At 41.1% G+C, this 20,940-nt stretch overlaps 1 protein-coding gene and 5 gene segments (V, D, J or C); all 6 read left to right on the top strand.

Moving 5' to 3' along the window:
- Positions 1-2,506: 2,506 nt before the first annotated feature.
- On the top strand, positions 2,507-4,088 carry LOC130180352 (T cell receptor alpha variable 5-like). The segment is given in 3 exon segments: positions 2,507-2,645; positions 3,408-3,524; positions 3,604-4,088. Coding segments are annotated over 3 exon segments (648 nt in total).
- Positions 4,089-8,219: 4,131 nt separating this feature from the next.
- Positions 8,220-8,775, top strand: LOC130180351 (T cell receptor beta variable 18-like). The segment is given in 2 exon segments: positions 8,220-8,353; positions 8,447-8,775. Coding segments are annotated over 2 exon segments (393 nt in total).
- A 3,996-nt stretch (positions 8,776-12,771) lies between these two features.
- Positions 12,772-14,828, top strand: LOC130180350 (uncharacterized). The gene is made up of 4 exons (XM_056393845.1): positions 12,772-12,829; positions 12,918-13,190; positions 14,221-14,337; positions 14,417-14,828. Exons 1-4 carry the CDS (start codon positions 12,772-12,774, stop codon positions 14,806-14,808), a joined length of 840 nt encoding a protein of 279 aa, XP_056249820.1. The 3' UTR covers positions 14,809-14,828.
- An 853-nt stretch (positions 14,829-15,681) lies between these two features.
- Positions 15,682-16,173, top strand: LOC130180348 (T cell receptor beta variable 29-1-like). The segment is given in 2 exon segments: positions 15,682-15,751; positions 15,845-16,173. Coding segments are annotated over 2 exon segments (393 nt in total).
- Positions 16,174-16,319: 146 nt separating this feature from the next.
- LOC130180347 (T cell receptor beta variable 19-like) lies at positions 16,320-16,972 on the top strand. The segment is given in 3 exon segments: positions 16,320-16,462; positions 16,551-16,840; positions 16,940-16,972. Coding segments are annotated over 3 exon segments (381 nt in total).
- Positions 16,973-17,875: 903 nt separating this feature from the next.
- On the top strand, positions 17,876-18,488 carry LOC130179834 (T cell receptor alpha variable 5-like). The segment is given in 2 exon segments: positions 17,876-17,979; positions 18,059-18,488. Coding segments are annotated over 2 exon segments (444 nt in total).
- The last annotated feature ends 2,452 nt before the right edge of the window (positions 18,489-20,940 follow it).

Raw genomic sequence — 20,940 nt, 5'->3', positions numbered from 1 at the left:
TAAGATTCTCTGGTACAAACAAGACAAACACAAGTTAAAGTTCCTGGGATATCTAAATGTGGATAACCCAAACCCTGAGGACGACGTGAAGGGGAAAATCAGCTTTAAAGGAGACGGCCGCAAACACTCAAACCTCACCATTTCTAATGTTTCACTGAATGACAGTGGTGTGTATTTCTGTGCTGCCAGTTACCACAGTGCTGCAGATTCTCCTCAAGTCAATACAAAAACCTTCCAGTTAAAACCCAACCCCAGACACACAAGACTTTCAGGCCCCTGAACACCTGCAGCCAGCCTCCATCTAAACCAGGCCTTTGAAGATTTTACCAGCTGTTTTTCACACAGGTCTGACCCCCTCTGAGGTCATGGTGTAGGCCCACAGTTCAACAACATGTAGTCATGGCAACCTTTGGATGTGCGCAACATAATGTTTGTGATATTGTCTCATCAGCTACAGGATTGATAAAAGCAACACCTCTAAACCTCCTACAGTCAGTTTGATGACTGTATTGATAAAGAAACACCATGTCAAGGATTTCAAAATCAGACTAGATCATAAGTTAGACTTTTACTTTAGTGCTGCTCTGGAGGAACAGAGATACCTCCCATTTCCTGTTTTTAACACAATCACAAAATACATCAGTAAATAAAACCTGTCTTCCTCAGCCTGGTCAATGTTACTGATCTGAATTACAGGTATTGTTCATGGTAGTGATGAACTGTAGGGGGACCTACAGCACCACCTATACAACCATGTACATACAGATCATTTGAATACAGTGACACTCCCACCTTCAACTCCTCATGTCTCTGTAACTAAGAGACTCAGGCAGCTTCTGTCTCACAGAACATGGACATCATCATCATCAAACAAGACCTCCTCATATTGTCAGTCTTTTTGCTGTGGACTTCAGGTAATTCATTAGAAATTAGTATATTTAATATTACAAGTTTGTTGTTGTATGTTTAGGTTTACAGTTAGTAACTTTAACTGCTTAAATACACAGGTACTACTGATGGCAATGATGTTAACCAGACCCCCATACTGTGGAAGAACCAGAGTGAAAGTGCAACAATACACTGCAACCACACCAAGGGTGCTACCTATTACCAGATGTACTGGTACAGACAGCTGCCTGGAGAAAATATGAAACAAATACTTTTCATTCAAGATAGAAAATCTCAATATGAACCTGACTTCGGAAAGGATAAATTTCCAGCCACTAAACCTGATGCTCAAAGTGGGACACTGACGGTAAAGAATCTGGAGCCTGGAGATCAAGGCTTGTATTTCTGTGCCGTTAGTGAGCACAGTGATACAGACACACTTGGTAGATGAACAAAAACCCCAGTGTATTGCTAGAACACCTTTATCCCTCACTAATCAGTCTCATGTACTGTAGGGGGACCTCAAGCACCACAAATACTCCCAGCTACATCCTGATTCACTGAGATGCTTTTCATACAGCTGCAGGATCAGGCGTCCCACACTAGTGACACTCCCACCTACAACTCTTTATATCTCTGTGAATAACATGACAGTTATACATGAGCCTCAGTCTTTGATAACATGGACGTGATCAAACACAGACCCTGCAGCTTTTTCATATTTCTGCTTTGGATTAAAGGTAAGTTAACCTTTTATTTTAGGGATGGCAGTAGAGGGTTGAAGAGTGGTCTACTTTAAAATTCTCACTGTCAATGTGTTGTACACAGGTTTTATTGATGGAAGTGATGTCAACCAGACCCCCATACTGTGGAAAGACAAGGGTGACAATGCAACAATACACTGCAACCACACCAAGGGTGGTGGCTACTTCCAGATGTATTGGTACAGACAGCTGCCTGGAGAAACTATGGAACTAATTGTGTTCCACCAGACCTGGTATTGAGAGCGGGACATTCACAGTGGAGAATCTGGAGCCTGGAGATCAAGGCTTGTATTTCTGTGCTGTGAGTCAACACAGTGATACAGACACATGTGGAAGCTGAACAAAAACCCCACAGCACTTTGCACAACTGTTACCAAAACTATAATCTCCTGTACTGTAGGGGGACCTCGAGTACCACAGATTCTCCCAGTAACACTTATATGACACTCCCCCCTGCCACTCTTCATATCTCTGTAACTAACTGACAGTTCTGTGTGAGACTCTGACTCTCTGAACATGGACATTATCAAACACGGTCTCGTCAGCTTGCTGCTATTTCTGCTCTGGATAAAAGGTAAAGTACAAAAAGATCAGCACACTGCATTACTGACTTCATATTCTATTAGAAGGAACAAGCAAAACCTCAAATCACTGTAAATGTTCTGCTGTATGTGAGTTAAAACAAACTTTGGTAACCTTTACTGTCACACACAGGTCAGACTGATGGGAGTGACGTCCATCAGACTTCAACACTGTGGGAAAACAAGGGTGACAATGCAACAGTAGAATGCAACCACACCAAGGGTGGTGACTACATATATATGTACTGGTACAGACAGCTGCCTGGAGAAAATATGGAACTAATTGTGTCTACAACAGCTGGTAACGATGATCATGACTTTGGAAAGTCCAGTAAAGAGAAATTCTCAGCCACTAAACCTGATGCTGAGAGCGGGACATTGATAGTGAAGAATCTGGAGCCTGGAGATCAAGGCTTGTATTTCTGTGCTGTGAGTGAACACAGTGATACAGACACATGTGGAAGCTGAACAAAAACCTCTGTACTAAAGTCTCTCCTGATGTTATGTCACAACATGACAACATAGTTATTACTGTAACAAAGGTAAGATTTGCTGACATGGTAAATTCAGTTTTTGAGATGTTTTCTTTTTTAGGCGTCATAACCAGTTTCTCTACACAATTTGACTGTTGTGCTTATTAAAGGATACGGGATAATCCATTGTTATTCAAGACAAAGAGGCATGTTTGGACCATCATAACCATTATGAGCTGATGGAGAACAGTTAACCTACAGTATCAACTCATTTAATTGGAGTTATTGAAAAGGCTCGTCCGTTATTGGACTAAATAAAGCATATCAATAATCATATCAATAATGTACACTTCTCTTTGTGTGTCTGTCGTCTGATTATTTCATTAAATATCACAAATACTGGTCAAAAATATTTCACTCTAGAAGAGAATCATCCAACAACCATGAGACATTTCCACAAACTGCAGCAATGGAGTGAAATAACAATCAGCCATAATGTGAGTTGTGCCTTGACAGTATTTTTCACACCAGCAGGGGGAAACAAACCTCAACAAATGACAGGAGGCCAACAACCTACACTTTCACTGACCACAGTATCAAGATAACACCACCCCCCCTCCATGCTGATAATGTTAAAGCTATGCCTCTCTGACACCTCCCCTTTTCATTATACTGTGATAGAGACACACTCTCATCCACAGGCGCTGGGTCAACAGGACCTGAAAGGAAAGCTGATAGTGGAGTCTCACACCTTAACTTCTTTAACATGATCTTCATGGGCTTTGTATTTTGTGTTCTTCAGTTACTTGGAGATAAAGGTGAGAAAAACAAATACACAAATATACAAGACGATGCAGAGTTCATAATTTCAGAGTTTAAAATCTGTTCTGTTCACAGCAGCAGCCTCTGACACCAAACGTGTCGACCAAACACCTCCGTTCATCATAAAGAGAACTGGTCAGTCTGTTGACAGTGAGATCAACTGTGCACACAGCATAACAAATTATGATCGGATTCTCTGGTACAAACAAGACAAACACAAGTTAAAGTTCCTGGGATATCTAAATGTGGATAACCCATACCCTGAGGACGACATGAAGGGGAAAATCAGCTTTAAAGGAGACGGCCGCAAACACTCAAACCTCACCATTTCTAATGTTTCACTGAATGACAGTGGTGTGTATTTCTGTGCTGCCAGTTACCACAGTGCTGCAGATTCTCCTCAAGTCAATACAAAAACCTTCCAGTTAAAACCCAACGCCAGACACACAAGACTTTCAGGCCCCTGAACACCTGCAGCCAGCCTCCATCTAAACCAGGCCTTTGAAGATTTTACCAGCTGTTTTTCACACAGGTCTGACCCCCTCTGAGGTCATGGTGTAGGCCCACAGTTCAACAACATGTAGTCATGGCAACCTTTGGATGTGCACAACATAATGTTTGTGATATTGTCTCATCAGCTACAGGATTGATAAAAGCAACACCTCTAAACCTCCTACAGTCAGTTTGATGACTGTATTGATAAAGAAACACCATGTCAAGGATTTTAAAATCAGACTAGATCATAAGTTAGACTTTTACTTTAGTGCTGCTCTGGAAGAACAGAGATACCTCCCATTTTCTGTTTTTAACACAATCACAAAATACATCAGTTAATAAAGTCTGTCTTCCTCAGCCTGGTCAATGTTACTGATCTGAATTACAGGTATTGTTCGTGGTGGTGATGAAATGTAGGGAGACCTACGACACCACCTATACAACCATGTACATACAGATCATTTGAATACAGTGACACTCCCACCTTCAACTCCTCATGTCTCTGTAACTAAGAGACTCAGGCGGCTTCTGTCTCACAGAACATGGACATCATCATCATCAAACAAGACCTCCTCATATTGTCAGTCTTTTTGCTGTGGACTTCAGGTAATTCATTAGAAATTAGTATTTTTAATATTACAAGTTTGTTGTTGTATGTTTAGGTTCACAGTTAGTAACTTTAACGGCTTAAATACACAGGTACTACTGATGGCAATGATGTTAACCAGACCCCCATACTGTGGAAGAACCAGAGTGAAAGTGCAAAGATGCATTGCAACCACACCAAGGGTGTTACCTACTACCAGATGTACTGGTACAGACAGCTGCCAGCTCAAAATGAACCTGATTTCGGAGAGGATAAATTACAAGCCACTAAGCCTGATGCTCAAAGTGGGACACTGACGGTAAAGAATCTGGAGCCTGGAGATCAAGGCTTGTATTTCTGTGCCGTTAGTGAGCACAGTGATACAGACACACTTGGTAGATGAACAAAAACCCCAGTGTATTGCTAGCACACCTCTATCCCTCACTAATCAGTCTCATGTACTGTAGGGGGACCTCAAGCACCACAAATACTCCCAGCTACATCCTGATTCACTGAGAGGCTTTTGATACAGCTGCAGGATCAGGCGTAACACACTAGTGACACTCCCACCTACAACTCTTTATATCTCTGTGAATAACATGACAGTTATACATGAGCCTCAGTCTTTGTTAATATGGACGTGATCAAACACGACCCTGCAGCTTTTTCATATTTCTGCTTTGGATTAAAGGTAAGTTAACCTTTTATTTTAGGGGTGGCTGTAGAGGGTTGAAGAGTGGTTTAGTTAAAATTCTCACTTTCAATGTGTTGTACATAGGTTTTATTGATGGGAGTGATGTCAACCAGACCCCCATACTGTGGAAGAACCAGGGTGACAATGCAACAATACACTGCAACCACACCAAGGGTGGTGGCTACTTCCAGATGTACTGGTACAGACAGCTGCCTGGAGAAACTATGGAACTAATTGTGTTCACAACACCGTTTAATAAAGATCACGACTTTGAAGATGTCAGCAAAAAGAAATTCTCAGCCACTAAACCTGGTGCTGAGAGCGGGACATTCACAGTGGAGAATCTGGAGCCTGGAGATCAAGGCTTGTATTTCTGTGCTGTGAGTCAACACAGTGATACAGACACATGTGGCAGCTGAACAAAAATCCCACAGCACTTTTCACAACTGTTACCAAAACTATAATCTCCTGTACTGTAGGGGGACCTCGAGTACCACAGATTCTCCCAGTTATACTTATATGACACTCCCCCCTGCCACTCTTCATATCTCTGTAACTAACTGACAGTTCTGTGTAAGACTCTGACTCTCTGAACATGGACATTATCAAACACGGTCTCGTCAGCTTGCTGCTATTTCTGCTCTGGATAAAAGGTAAAGTACAAAAAGATCAGCACACTGCATTACTGACTTCATCTTCTATTAGAAGGAACAAGCAAAACCTCAAATCACTGTAAATGTTCTGCTGTATGTGAGTTAAAACAAACTTTGGTAACCTTTACTGTCACACACAGGTCAGACTGATGGGAGTGACGTCCGTCAGACTTCAACACTGTGGAGAAACAAGGGTGACAATGCAACAATACACTGCAACCACACCAAGGGTGATCTTTACTTCCAGATGTACTGGTACAGACAGCTGCCTGGAGAAACTATGGAGCTTATTGTCTTCACAACAACAGCTAAAAATGACTTTGGAAATTTCGACAAGAAGAAATTCTCAGCCACTAAACCTAATGCTGAAAGCGGGACATTCACAGTGGAAAATCTGGAGCCTGGAGATCAAGGCTTGTATTTCTGTGCTGTGAGTGAACACAGTGATACAGACACATGTGGAAGCTGAACAAAAACCTCTGTACTAAAGTCTCTCCTGATGTTATGTAATAACATGACAACATAGTTATTACTGTAACAAAGGTAAGATTTGCTGACATGGTAAATTCAGTTATTGAGATATTTTCTTTTGTAGGCGTCATAACCAGTTTCTCTACACAATTTGACTGTTGTGCTTATTAAAAGATACGGGATAATCCATTGTTATTGAAGAGAAAGAGGCATGTGTGGACCATCATAACCATTATGAGCTGATGGAGAACAGTTAACCTACAGTATCAACTCATTTAATTGGAATCATTGAAAAGGCTCGTCCTTTTTTGGACTAAATAAAGCATATCAATAATCATATCAATAATGTACACTTCTCTTTGTGTGTCTGTCGTCTGATTATTTCCTCAAATATCACAAATACTGGTCAAAAATATTTCACTCTTGAAGAGAATCATCCAAAAATCAAGAGACATTTCCACAAACTGCAGCAATGGAGTGAAATAACAATCAGCCATAATGTGAGTTGTGCCTTGACAGTATTTTTCACACCAGCAGGGGGAAACAAACCTCAACAAATGACAGGAGGCCAACAACCTACACTTTCACTGACCACAGTATCAAGATAACACCACCCCCCTTCCATGCTGATAATGTTAAAGCTATGCCTCTCTGACACCTCCCCTTTTCATTATACTGTGATAGAGACACACTCTCATCCACAGGCGCTGGATCAACAGGACCTGAAAGGAAAGCTGATAGTGGAGTCTCACACCTTAACTTCTTTATCATGATCTTCATGGGCTTTGTATTTTGTGTTCTTCAGTTACTAGGAGATAAAGGTGAGAAGAACAAATACACAAATATACAAGACGGTGCAGAGTTCATAATTTCAGAGTTTAAAATCTGTTCTTTTTACAGCAGGAGCCTCTGACACCAAACGTGTCGACCAAACACCTCCGTTCATCGTAAAGAGAACTGGTCAATCTGTTGACAGTGAGATCAACTGTGCACACAGCATAACAAATTATGATCGGATTCTCTGGTACAAACAAGACAAACACAAGTTAAAGTTCCTGGGATATCTAAATCTGGATAACCCATACCCTGAGGACGACGTGAAGGGGAAAATCAGCTTTAAAGGAGACGGCCGCAAACACTCAAACCTCACCATTTCTAATGTTTCACTGAATGACAGTGGTGTGTATTTCTGTGCTGCCAGTTACCACAGTGCTGCAGATTCTCCTCAAGTCAATACAAAAACCTTCCAGTTAAAACCCAACCCCAGACACACAAGACTTTCAGGCCCCTGAACACCTGCAGCCAGCCTCCATCTAAACCAGGCCTTTGAAGATTTTACCAGCTGTTTTTCACACAGGTCTGACCCCCTCTGAGGTCATGGTGTAGGCCCACAGTTCAACAACATGTAGTCATGGCAACCTTTGGATGTGCACAACATAATGTTTGTGATATTGTCTCATCAGCTACAGGATTGATAAAAGCAACACCTCTAAACCTCCTACAGTCAGTTTGATGACTGTATTGATAAAGAAACACCATGTCAAGGATTTCAAAATCAGACTAGATCATAAGTTAGACTTTTACTTTAGTGCTGCTCTGGAGGAACAGAGATACCTCCCATTTTCTGTTTTTAACACAATCACAAAATACATCAGTTAATAAAACCTTACTTCCTCAGCCTGGTCAATGTTACTGATCTGAATTACAGGTATTGTTCATGGTAGTGATGAACTGTAGGGGGACCTACAGCACCACCTATACAACCATGTACATACAGATCATTTGAATACAGTGACACTCCCACCTTCAACTCCTCATGTCTCTGTAACTAAGAGACTCAGGCGGCTTCTGTCTCACAGAACATGGACATCATCATCATCAAACAAGACCTCCTCATATTGTCAGTCTTTTTGCTGTGGACTTCAGGTAATTCATTAGAAATTAGTATATTTAATATTACAAGTTTGTTGTTGTATGTTTAGGTTCACAGTTTGTAACTTTAACTGCTTAAATACACAGGTACTACTGATGGCAATGATGTTAACCAGACCCCCATACTGTGGAAGAACCAGAGTGAAAGTGCAAAGATGCATTGCAACCACACCAAGGGTGCTAGCTATTACCAGATGTACTGGTACAGACAGCTGCCTGGAGAAAATATGAAACTAATTGTGTTCACAACAACATCAAACAACGACTTTGGAGATTTCGACAAAAACAAATTCTTAGCCACCAGACCTGGTGCTGAGAGTGGGACATTCACAGTGGAGAATCTGGAGCCTGGAGATCAAGGCTTGTATTTCTGTGCTGTGAGTCAACACAGTGATACAGACACATGTGGAAGCTGAACAAAAACCCCAGTGTATTGCTAGCACACCTCTATCCCTCACTAATCAGTCTCAGGTAATGTAGGGGGACCTCAAGCACCACAAATACTCCCAGCTACATCCTGATTCACTGAGAGCCTTTTGATACAGCTGCAGGATCAGGTGTCACACACTAGTGACACTCCCACCTACAACTCTTTATATCTCTGTGAATAACATGACAGTTATACATGAGCCTCAGACTGTGATAACATGGACGTGATCAAACACGACCCTGCAGCTTTTTCATATTTCTGCTTTGGATTAAATGTAAGTTAACCTTTTATTTTAGGGGTGGCTGTAGAGGGTTGAAGAGTGGTTTAGTTAAAATTCTCACTATCAATGTGTTGGACACAAGTTTTATTGATGGGAGTGATGTCAACCAGACCCCCATACTGTGGAAAGACAAGGGTGACAATGCAACAATGCACTGTAAACATAACAAGGATGCTAGTTACTCCCAAATGTACTGGTACAGACAGCTGCCTGGAGAAACTACGGAACTAATTGTGTTCACAAAAACAGGTAAAAACGACTTTGGAGATTTCGACAAAAAGAAATTCTCAGCCACCAGACCTGCTGCTTAGAGCGGGACATTCACAGTGGAGAATCTGGAGCCTGGAGATCAAGGCTTGTATTTCTGTGCTGTGAATCAACACAGTGATACAGACACATGTGGCAGCTGAACAAAAATCCCACAGCACTTTTCACAACTGTTACCAAAACTATAATCTCCTGAACTGTAGGGGGACCTCGAGTACCACAGATTCTCCCAGTAACACTTCACACAATATGTGACACTCCCACCTGCCGCTCTTCATATCTCTGTAACTAACTGACAGTTCTGTGTAAGACTCTGACTCTCTGAACATGGACATTATCAAACACGGTCTTGTCAGCTTGCTGCTATTTCTGCTCTGGATAAAAGGTAAAGTACAAAAAGATCAGCACACTGCATTACTGACTTCATCTTCTATTAGAAGGAACAAGCAAAACCTCAAATCACTGTAAATGTTCTGCTGTATGTGACTTAAAACAAACTTTGGTAACCTTTACTGTCACACACAGGTCTGACTGATGGGAGTGACGTCCATCAGATTTCAACACTGTGGGAAAACAAGGGTGACAATGCAACAATACACTGCAACCACACCAAGGGTGGTGGCTACGTATATATGTACTGGTACAGACAGCTGCCTGGAGAAAATATGGAACTAATTGTGTCTACAACAGCTGGTAACGATGATCATGACTTTGGAAAGTCCAGTAAAGAGAAATTCTCAGCCACTAAACCTAATGCTGAGAGCGGGACATTGATAGTGAAGAATCTGGAGCCTGGAGATCAAGGCTTGTATTTCTGTGCTGTGAGTCAACACAGTGATACAGACACATGTGGAAGCTGAACAAAAACCTCTGTACTAAAGTCTCTCCTGATGTTATGTAATAACATGACAACATAGTTATTACTGTAACAAAGGTAAGATTTGCTGACATGGTAAATTCAGTTTTTGAGATATTTTCTTTGTAGGCGTCATAACCAGTTTCTCTACACAATTTGCCTGTGGGGTTATTAAAGGATACGGGATAATCCATTGTTATTCAAGACAAAGAGGCATGTGTGGACCATCATAACCATTATGAGCTGATGGAGAACAGTTAACCTACTGTATCAACTCATTTAATTGGAATTATTGAAAAGGCTCGTCCTTTATTGGACTAAATAAAGCATATCAATAATCATATCAATAATGTACACTTCTCTTTATGTGTTTGTCGTCTTATTATTTCATTAAATATCACAAAAACTGGTCAAAAATATTTCACTCTAGAAGAGAATCATCCAAAAATCAAGAGACATTTCCACAAACTGCAGCAATGGAGTGAAATAACAATCAGCCATAATGTGAGTTGTGCCTTGACAGTATTTTTCACACCAGCAGGGGGAAACAAACCTCAACAAATGACAGGAGGACAATAACCTACACTTTCACTGACCACAGTATCAAGATAACACCACCCCCCTTCCATACTGATAATGTTAAAGCTATGCCTCTCTGACACCTCCCCTTTTCATTATACTGTGATAGAGACACACTCTCATCCACAGGCGCTGGATCAACAGGACCAGAAAGGAAAGCTGATAGTGGAGTCTCACACCTTAACTTCTTTAACATGATCTTCATGGGCTTTGTATTTTGTGTTCTTCAGTTACTAGGAGATAAAGGTGAGAAAAAAAATATACAAATATACAAGACGATGCAGAATTCATAATTTCAGTCTTTAAAATCTGTTCTTTTTACAGCAGGAGCCTCTGACACCAAACGTGTCGATCAAACACCTCCGTTCATCATAAAGAGAACTGGTCAATCTGTTGACAGTGAGATCAACTGTGCACACAGCATAACAGATTATAATAAGATTCTCTGGTACAAACAAGAAGGACACAAGTTAAAGTTCCTGGGATTTCTAAATCTGGATAACCCAAACCTTGAGGACGACGTGAAGGGGAAAATCAGCTTTAAAGGAGACGGCCGCAAACACTCAAACCTCACCATTTCTAATGTTTCACTGAATGACAGTGGTTTGTATTTCTGTGCTGCCAGTTACCACAGTGCTGCAGATTCTCCTCAAGTCAATACAAAAACCTTCAAGTCAAAACCCAACGCCAGACACACAAGACTTTCAGGCCCCTGAACACCTGCAGCCAGCCTCCATCTAAACCAGGCCTTTGAAGATTTTACCAGCTGTTTTTCACACAGGTCTGACCCCCTCTGAGGTCATGGTGTAGGCCCACAGTTCAACAACATGTAGTCATGGCAACCTTTGGATGTGCACAACATAATGTTTGTGATATTGTCTCATCAGCTACAGGATTGATAAAAGCAACACCTCTAAACCTCCTACAGTCAGTTTGATGACTGTATTGATAAAGAAACACCATGTCAAGGATTTCAAAATCAAACTAGATCATAAGTTAGACTTTTACTTTAGTGCTGCTCTGGAGGAACAGAGATACCTCCCATTTTCTGTTTTTAACACAATCACAAAATACATCAGTTAATAAAACCTGTCTTCCTCAGCCTGGTCAATGTTACTGATCTGAATTACAGGTATTGTTCATGGTAGTGATGAACTGTAGGGCGACCTACAGCACCACCTATACAACCATGTACATACAGATCATTTGAATACAGTGACACTCCCACCTTCAACTCCTCATGTCTCTGTAACTAAGAGACTCAGGCAGCTTCTGTCTCACAGAACATGGACATCATCATCATCAAACAAGACTTCCTCATATTGTCAGTCTTTTTGCTGTGGACTTCAGGTAATTCATTAGAAATTAGTATATTTAATATTACAAGTTTGTTGTTGTATGTTTATAGTTAGTAACTTTAACTGTTTAAATACACAGGTCCTACTGATGGCAATGATGTTAACCAGACCCCCATACTGTGGAAGAACCAGAGTGAAAGTGCAACAATACATTGCAACCACACCAAGGATGCTAACTATTACCAGATGTACTGGTACAGACAGCTGCCTGGAGAAAATATGAAACCAATACTTTTCATTCAAAATAAAAAAGCTCAATATGAACCTGACTTCGGAGAGGATAAATTCCCAGCCACTAAACCTGATACTCAAAGTGGGACACTGACAGTAAAGTATCTGGAGCCTGGAGATCAAGGCTTGTATTTCTGTGCCGTTAGTGAGCACAGTGATACAGACACACTTGGTAGATGAACAAAAACCCCAGTGTATTGCTAGCACACCTCTATCCCTCACTAATCAGTCTCAGGTAATGTAGGGGGACCTCAAGCACCACAAATACTCCCAGCTACATCCTGATTCACTGAGAGGCTTTTGATACAGCTGCAGGATCAGGCGTCACACACTAGTGACACTCCCACCTACAACTCTTTATATCTCTGTGAATAACATGACAGTTATACATGAGCCTCAGACTGTGATAACATGGACGTGATCAAACACGGACCCTGCAGCTTTTTCATATTTCTGCTTTGGATTAAAGGTAAGTTAAGCTTTTATTTTAGGGATGGCTGTAGAGGGTTGAAGAGTGGTGTACTTTAAAATTCTCACTGTCAATGTGTTGTACACAGGTTTTATTGATGGGAGTGATGTCAACCAGACCCCCATACTATTGAAGAACCAGGGTGACAATGCAACTATAGGATGCAACCACACCAAGGGCATCGACTACTTCCAGATGTACTGGTACAGACAGCTGCCTGGAGAAAATATTAAACTAATTGTGTTCACAACAACATCTAAAAACGACTTTGGAGATTTCGACAAAAAGAAATTCTTAGCCACTAAACCTGATATTCAGAGCGGGACATTCACAGTGGAGAATCTGGAGCCTGGAGATCAAGGCTTGTATTTCTGTGCTGTTAGTAAACACAGTGATACAGACACATGTTGAAGCTGAACAAAAACCCCACCGCACTTTTCACAACTGTTACCAAAACTATAATCTCCTGTACTGTAGGGGGACCTCGAGTACCATAGATTCTCCTAGTAACACTTTGATTCATCAAGTTCATTTTTATACAGCAGCTGACAGGTTCAGAGAACGTCACACAAGATTTGGACACGCCCACCTGCAACTCTTTATATATCTGTCACTACCACTGACATTTCAGAGTCGAACCTTCAGAACATGGACATTATCGATCATGATCTCCTCATCTTATTTTCACTTCTGTTTTAGATGACAGGTAAAGTCGAGGAAAAAGCATCTTGCTGCGTTACAGTCTGCAAATACCGTTATTTCAGGGCTGACAGCGGAAGGGAACAATAGTTTAAAAGCGGACAGATCTTCACATGTGGTAAACTTTACACTCACACACACAGGTCTAACTGATGGGAGTGATGTCACCCAGACCTTCATACTAAAGTGTCTTAGTGTTAGTGCAAATAAACCAAAGTGTCACCAGCAGGAGTGCTGTCAGTAAAAATCAAGAAACTCAAAAAATCTTAAAGTAATCAATAAAATTAAGTCAAATTAAATAAAGAAAATAATAAAAGTCGGACATTACCCAAAAAGCAAATGAATACATTAAAAATAGAGAGATAAACTGAGTTACAGGTTTCATTTTAATGTGTCTGTATGTCAGATATATCAGTAGAGGACATCACTGCTGCTCTGAACTGAAATCACTATCAGACCTAGAGTCAGTACATTTCTGAGAAATGGAAAAACAGGTCCAGCTTCACAAAGATCTTTACTTGATGAAAACACTGATGGTATTTTTCACGCCCGCGGGGGGGGGGGCAAACCTCTGCAAATGAAATGAGTTTTAACAACGTACAGTACACCCCCTAAAGATCACATGATAGTGCTCTGAAGTTAAAAACTGATGTAGATATCTGACACCTCCCCTGTTTGTTATATGGGAACAGTGATGTGCTCTCATCCACAGAACAAGAAAGCTGGTGCTAGAGTCTCTGTTCTAAATGTGTTGAACATGATCTTTATGGTCTTATTGTTTTGTTTCCTTCACCTGCCAGGAAACACCGGTGAGTATTACAAGCAGAGGAAGACGCTGCGCAGAGCTAATAACTTCTGTATTTAAAGTCTCGTCTGTTCTTTTTACAGCAGGAGCCTCTGACACCAAACGTGTGGACCAAACACCTCCGTTCATCATAAAGAGAACTGGTCAATCTGTTGACAGTGAGATCAACTGTGCACACAGCATAACAGATTATCAGCAAATTCTCTGGTACAAACAAGACAAACACAAGTTAAAGTTCCTGGGATATCTAAATCTGGATAACCCAAACACTGAGGACGACGTGAAGGGGAAAATCAGCTTTAAAGGAGACGGCCGCAAACACTCAAACTTCACCATTTCTAATGTTTCACTGAATGACAGTGGTGTGTATTTCTGTGCTGCCAGTTACCACAGTGCTGCAGATTCTCCTCAAGTCAATACAAAAACCTTCCAGTCAATACCCAACCCCAGACACACAAGACTTTCAGGCCCCTGAACACCTGCAGCCAGCCTCCATCTAAACCAGGCCTTTGAAGATTTTACCAGCTGTTTTTCACACAGGTCTGACCCCCTCTGAGGTCATGGTGTAGGCCAGTGGTCCCCAAACTAAGGCCCGCGGGCCGAATACGGCCCGCCCCCACATTTGGCCCGGCCCCCTGAACTATTATTATTTATTTCATTAATAGTGTTATTATTTATTTCCTGACTTTTTTTTCTGTGAAGAACCCGGAAAGGGTTATTTGGTTATGTGTGGCTTTCTGGAAAACAATAAATTTTTACGTTTAGGCACCCCTGCAATTGTCACACTTTTTCTGTTACAAACTGAACCCGGCCCCCCATCAGAGAAGGGAAAAGTTATGTGGCCCTCACAGGAAAAAGTTTGGGGACCCCTGGTGTAGGCCCACAGTTCAACAACATGTAGTCATGGCAACCTTTGGATGTGCACAACATAATGTTTGTGATATTGTCTCATCAGCTACAGGATTGATAAAAGCAACACCTCTAAACCTCGTACAATCAGTTTGATGACTATATTGATAAAGGAACACAATGTCAAGGATTTCAAAATCAGACTAGATCATAAGTTAGACTTTTACTTTAGTGCTGCTCTGGAGGAACAGAGATACCTCCCATTTTCTGTTTTTAACACAATCACAAAATACATCAGTTAATAAAACCTGTCTTCCTCAGCCTGGTCAATGTTACTGATCTGAATTACAGGTATTGTTCATGGTAGTGATGAACTGTAGGGGGACCTACAGCACCACCTATACAACCATGTACATACAGATCATTTGAATACAGTGACACTCCCACCTTCAACTCCTCATGTCTCTGTAACTAAGAGACTCAGGTGGCTTCTGTCTCACAGAACATGGACATCATCATCATCAAACAAGACCTCCTCATATTGTCAGTCTTTTTGCTGTGGACTTCAGGTAATTCATTAAAAATTAGTATATTTAATATTACAAGTTTGTTGTTGTTTGTTTAGGTTTACAGTTAGTAACTTTAACTGCTTAAATACACAGGTACTACTGATGGCAATGATGTCAACCAGACCCCCATACTGTGGAAAGACAAGGGTGACAATGCAACAATACACTGCAACCACACCAAGGATGCTAGCTACTCCCAGATGTACTGGTACAGACAGCTGCCTGGAGAAACTATGGAACTAATTGTGTTCACAACAACATCTAAATACGACTTTGGAGATTTCGACAAAAAGAAATTCTCAGCCACCAGACCTGGTGCTGAGAGCGGGACATTCACAGTGGAGAATCTGAAGCCTGGAGATCAAGGCTTGTATTTCTGTGCCGTCAGTGAGCACAGTGATACAGACACACTTGGTAGATGAACAAAAACCCCAGTGTATTGCTAGCACACCTCTATCCCTCACTAATCAGTCTCATGTACTGTAGGGGGACCTCAAGCACCACAAATACTCCCAGCTACATCCTGATTCACTGAGAGGCTTTTGATACAGCTGCAGGATCAGGCGTCACACACTAGTGACACTCCCACCTACAACTCTTTATATCTCTGTGAATAACATGACAGTTATACATGAGCCTCAGACTGTGATAACATGGACGTGATCAAACACGGACCCTGCAGCTTTTTCATATTTCTGCTTTGGATTAAAGGTAAGTTAACCTTTTAGTTTAGGGATGGCAGTAGAGGGTTGAAGAGTGGTGTACTTTAAAATTCTCAATGTCAATGTGTTGTACACAGGTTTTATTGATGGGAGTGATGTCAACCAGACCCCCATACTGTGGAGAAACAAGGGTGACAATGCAACTATAGGATGCAACCACACCAAGGGCATCGACTACTCCGAGATGTACTGGTACAGACAGCTGCCTGGAGAAAATATTAAACTAATTGTGTTCACAACAACATCTAAAAACGACTTTGGAGATTTCGACAAAAAGAAATTCTCAGCCAATAAACCTGATATTGAGAGCGGGACATTCACAGTGGAGAATCTGGAGCCTGGAGATCAAGGCTTGTATTTCTGTGCTGTGAGTCAACACAGTGATACAGACACATGTGGAAGCTGAACAAAAACCCCACAGCACTTTTCACAACTGTTACCAAAACTATAATCTCCTGTACTGTAGGGGGACCTCGAGTACCACAGATTCTCCCAGTAACACTTTGATTCATCAAATTCATTTTTATACAGCAGCTGACAGGTTCAGAGAACGTCACACAAGATTTGGACACGCCCACCTGCAACTCTTTATATATCTGTCACTACCACTGACATTTCAGAGTCGAACCTTCAGAACATGGACATTATCGATCATGATCTCCTCATCTTATTTTCACTTCTGTTTTAGATGACAGGTAAAGTCGAGGAAAAAGCATCTTGCTGCGTTACAGTCTGCAAATACCATTATTTCAGGGCTGACAGCGGAAGGGAACAATAGTTTAAAAGCGGACAGATTTTCACATGTGGTAAACTTTACACTCACACACACAGGTCTAACTGATGGGAGTGATGTCACCCAGACCTTCATACTAAAGTGTCTTAGTGTTAGTGCAAATAAACCAAAGTGTCACCAGCAGGAGTGCTGTCAGTAAAAATCAAGAAACTCAAAAAATCATAAAGTAATCAATAAAATTAAGTCAAATTAAATAAAGAAAATAATAAAAGTCGGACATTACCCAAAAAGCAAATGAATACATTAAAAATAGAGAGATAAACTGAGTTACAGGTTTCATTTTAATGTGTCTGTATGTCAGATATATCAGTAGAGGACATCACTGCTGCTCTGAACTGAAATCACTATCAGACCTAGAGTCAGTACATTTCTGAGAAATGGAAAAACGGGTCCAGCTTCACAAAAATCTTTACTTGCTGAAAACACTGATGGTATTTTTCACGCCCGCGGGGGGGGGGGGCAAACCTCTGCAAATGAAATGAGTTTTAACAACGTACAGTACACCCCCTAAAGATCACATGATAGTGCTCTGAAGTTAGAAACTGATGTAGATATCTGACATCATAACCCTAACCCTGTTTGTTATATGGGAACAGTGATGTGCTCTCATCCGCAGGACAAGAAAGCTGGTGCTAGTGTCTCTGTTCTAAATGTGTCGAACATGATCTTCATGGTCTTCTTGTTTTGTTTCCTTCACCTGCCAGGAAACACCGGTGAGTATTACAAGCAGAGGAAGACGCTGCGCAGAGCTAATAACTTCTGTATTTAAAGTCTCGTCTGTTCTTTTTACAGCAGGAGCCTCTGACAGCAAACGTGTCGACCAAACACCTCCGTTCATCACAAAGAGAACTGGTCAATCTGTTGACAGTGAGATCAACTGTGCACACAGCATAACAAATTATGAGCTGATTCTCTGGTACAAACAAGACGAACACAAGTTAAAGTTCCTGGGATATCTAAATCTGGATAACCCATACCCTGAGGACGACGTGAAGGGGAAAATCAGCTTTAAAGGAGACGGCCGCAAACACTCAAACCTCACCATTTCTAATGTTTCACTGAATGACAGTGGTTTGTATTTCTGTGCTGCCAGTTACCACAGTGCTGCAGATTCTCCTCAAGTCAATACAAAAACCTTCAAGTCAATACCCAACCCCAGACACACAAGACTTTCAGGCCCCTGAACACCTGCAGCCAGCCTCCATCTAAACCAGGCCTTTGAAGATTTTACCAGCTGTTTTTCACACAGGTCTGACCCCCTCTGAGGTCATGGTGTAGGCCCACAGTTCAACAACATGTAGTCATGGCAACCTTTGGATGTACATAACATAATGTTTGTGATATTGTCTCATCAGCTACAGGATTGATAAAAGCAACACCTCTAAACCTCCTACAGTCAGTTTGATGACTGTATTGATAAAGAAACACCATGTCAAGGATTTCAAAATCAGACTAGATCATAAGTTAGACTTTTACATTAGTGCTGCTCTGGAGGAACAGAGATACCTCCCATTTTCTGTTTTTAACACAATCACAAAATACATCAGTTAATAAAACCTGTCTTCCTCAGCCTGGTCAATGTTACTGATCTGAATTACAGGTATTGTTCATGGTAGTGATGAACTGTAGGGGGACCTACAGCACCACCTATACAACCATGTACATACAGATCATTTGAATACAGTGACACTCCCACCTTCAACTCCTCATGTCTCTGTAACTAAGAGACTCAGGCAGCTTCTGTCTCACAGAACATGGACATCATCATCATCATCAAACAAGACCTCCTCATATTGTCAATCTTTTTGCTGTGGATTTCAGGTAATTCATTAGAAATTAGTATATTTAATATTACAAGTTTGTTATTGTATGTTTAGGTTTACAGTTAGTAACTTTAACTGTTTAAATACACAGGTACTACTGATGGCAATGATGTTAATCAGACCCCCATACTGTGGAAGAACCAGAGTGAAAGTGCAACAATACATTGCAACCACACCAAGGGTGCTAGCTATTACCAGATGTACTGGTACAGACAGCTGCCTGAAGAAAATATGAAACAAATACTTTTCATTCAAGATAAAAAAGCTCAATATGAACCTGACTTCGGAGAGGATAAATTCCCAGCCACTAAACCTGATGCTCAAAGTGGGACACTGACGGTAAAGAATCTGGAGCCTGGAGATCAAGGCTTGTATTTCTGTGCTGTGAGTCAACACAGTGATACAGACACATGTGGAAGCTGAACAAAAACCCCACAGCACTTTTCACAACTGTTACCAAAACTATAATCTCCTGTACTGTAGGGGGACCTCGAGTACCACAGATTCTCCCAGTAACACTTTGATTCATCAAATTCATTTTTATACAGCAGCTGACAGGTTCAGAGAACGTCACACAAGATTTGGACACGCCCACCTGCAACTCTTTATATATCTGTCACTACCACTGACATTTCAGAGTCGAACCTTCAGAACATGGACATTATCGATCATGATCTCCTCATCTTATTTTCACTTCTGTTTTAGATGACAGGTAAAGTCGAGGAAAAAGCATCTTGCTGCGTTACAGTCTGCAAATACCATTATTTCAGGGCTGACAGCGGAAGGGAACAATAGTTTAAAAGCGGACAGATTTTCACATGTGGTAAACTTTACACTCACACACACAGGTCTAACTGATGGGAGTGATGTCACCCAGACCTTCATACTAAAGTGTCTTAGTGTTAGTGCAAATAAACCAAAGTGTCACCAGCAGGAGTGCTGTCAGTAAAAATCAAGAAACTCAAAAGATCATAAAGTAATCAATAAAATTAAGTCAAATTAAATAAAGAAAATAATAAAAGTCGGACATTACCCAAAAAGCAAATGAATACATTAAGAATAGAGAGATAAACTGAGTTACAGGTTTCATTTTAATGTGTCTGTATGTCAGATATATCAGTAGAGGACATCACTGCTGCTCTGAACTGAAATCACTATCAGACCTAGAGTCAGTACATTTCTGAGAAATGGAAAAACAGGTCCAGCTTCACAAAGATCTTTACTTGATGAAAACACTGATGGTATTTTTCACGCCCGCGGGGGGGGGGGGCAAACCTCTGCAAATGAAATGAGTTTTAACAACGTACAGTACACCCCCTAAAGATCACATGATAGTGCTCTGAAGTTAAAAACTGATGTAGATATCTGACACCTCCCCTGTTTGTTATATGGGAACAGTGATGTGCTCTCATCCACAGAACAAGAAAGCTGGTGCTAGAGTCTCTGTTCTAAATGTGTTGAACATGATCTTTATGGTCTTATTGTTTTGTTTCCTTCACCTGCCAGGAAACACCGGTGAGTATTACAAGCAGAGGAAGACGCTGCGCAGAGCTAATAACTTCTGTATTTAAAGTCTCGTCTGTTCTTTTTACAGCAGGAGCCTCTGACAGCAAACGTGTCGACCAAACACCTCCGTTCATCATAAAGAGAACTGGTCAATCTGTTGACAGTGAGATCAACTGTGCACACAGCATAACAGATTATCGGCAAATTCTCTGGTACAAACAAGACAAACACAAGTTAAAGTTCCTGGGATATCTAAATCTGGATAACCCAAACACTGAGGACGACGTGAAGGGGAAAATCAGCTTTAAAGGAGACGGCCGCAAACACTCAAACCTCACCATTTCT

Source organism: Seriola aureovittata, chromosome 13 (genome assembly GCF_021018895.1).
Source record: "Seriola aureovittata isolate HTS-2021-v1 ecotype China chromosome 13, ASM2101889v1, whole genome shotgun sequence".
NCBI lineage: Eukaryota > Metazoa > Chordata > Actinopteri > Carangiformes > Carangidae > Seriola > Seriola aureovittata.
This window is presented reverse-complemented; position numbering and strand designations above follow the sequence as displayed.

Bases quoted from the DNA above. Each gene is read 5' to 3' on its own strand.
- LOC130180350 (XM_056393845.1), top strand. From the start codon at position 12,772: ATGGACGTGATCAAACACGGACCCTGCAGCTTTTTCATATTTCTGCTT. The intron at 13,191-14,220 runs GCTTGTATTTCT...ATATGGGAACAG, and splicing joins TCTGGAGCCTGGAGATCAAG to TGATGTGCTCTCATCCACAG. The intron at 14,338-14,416 runs GTGAGTATTACA...TTCTTTTTACAG, and splicing joins TCACCTGCCAGGAAACACCG to CAGGAGCCTCTGACACCAAA.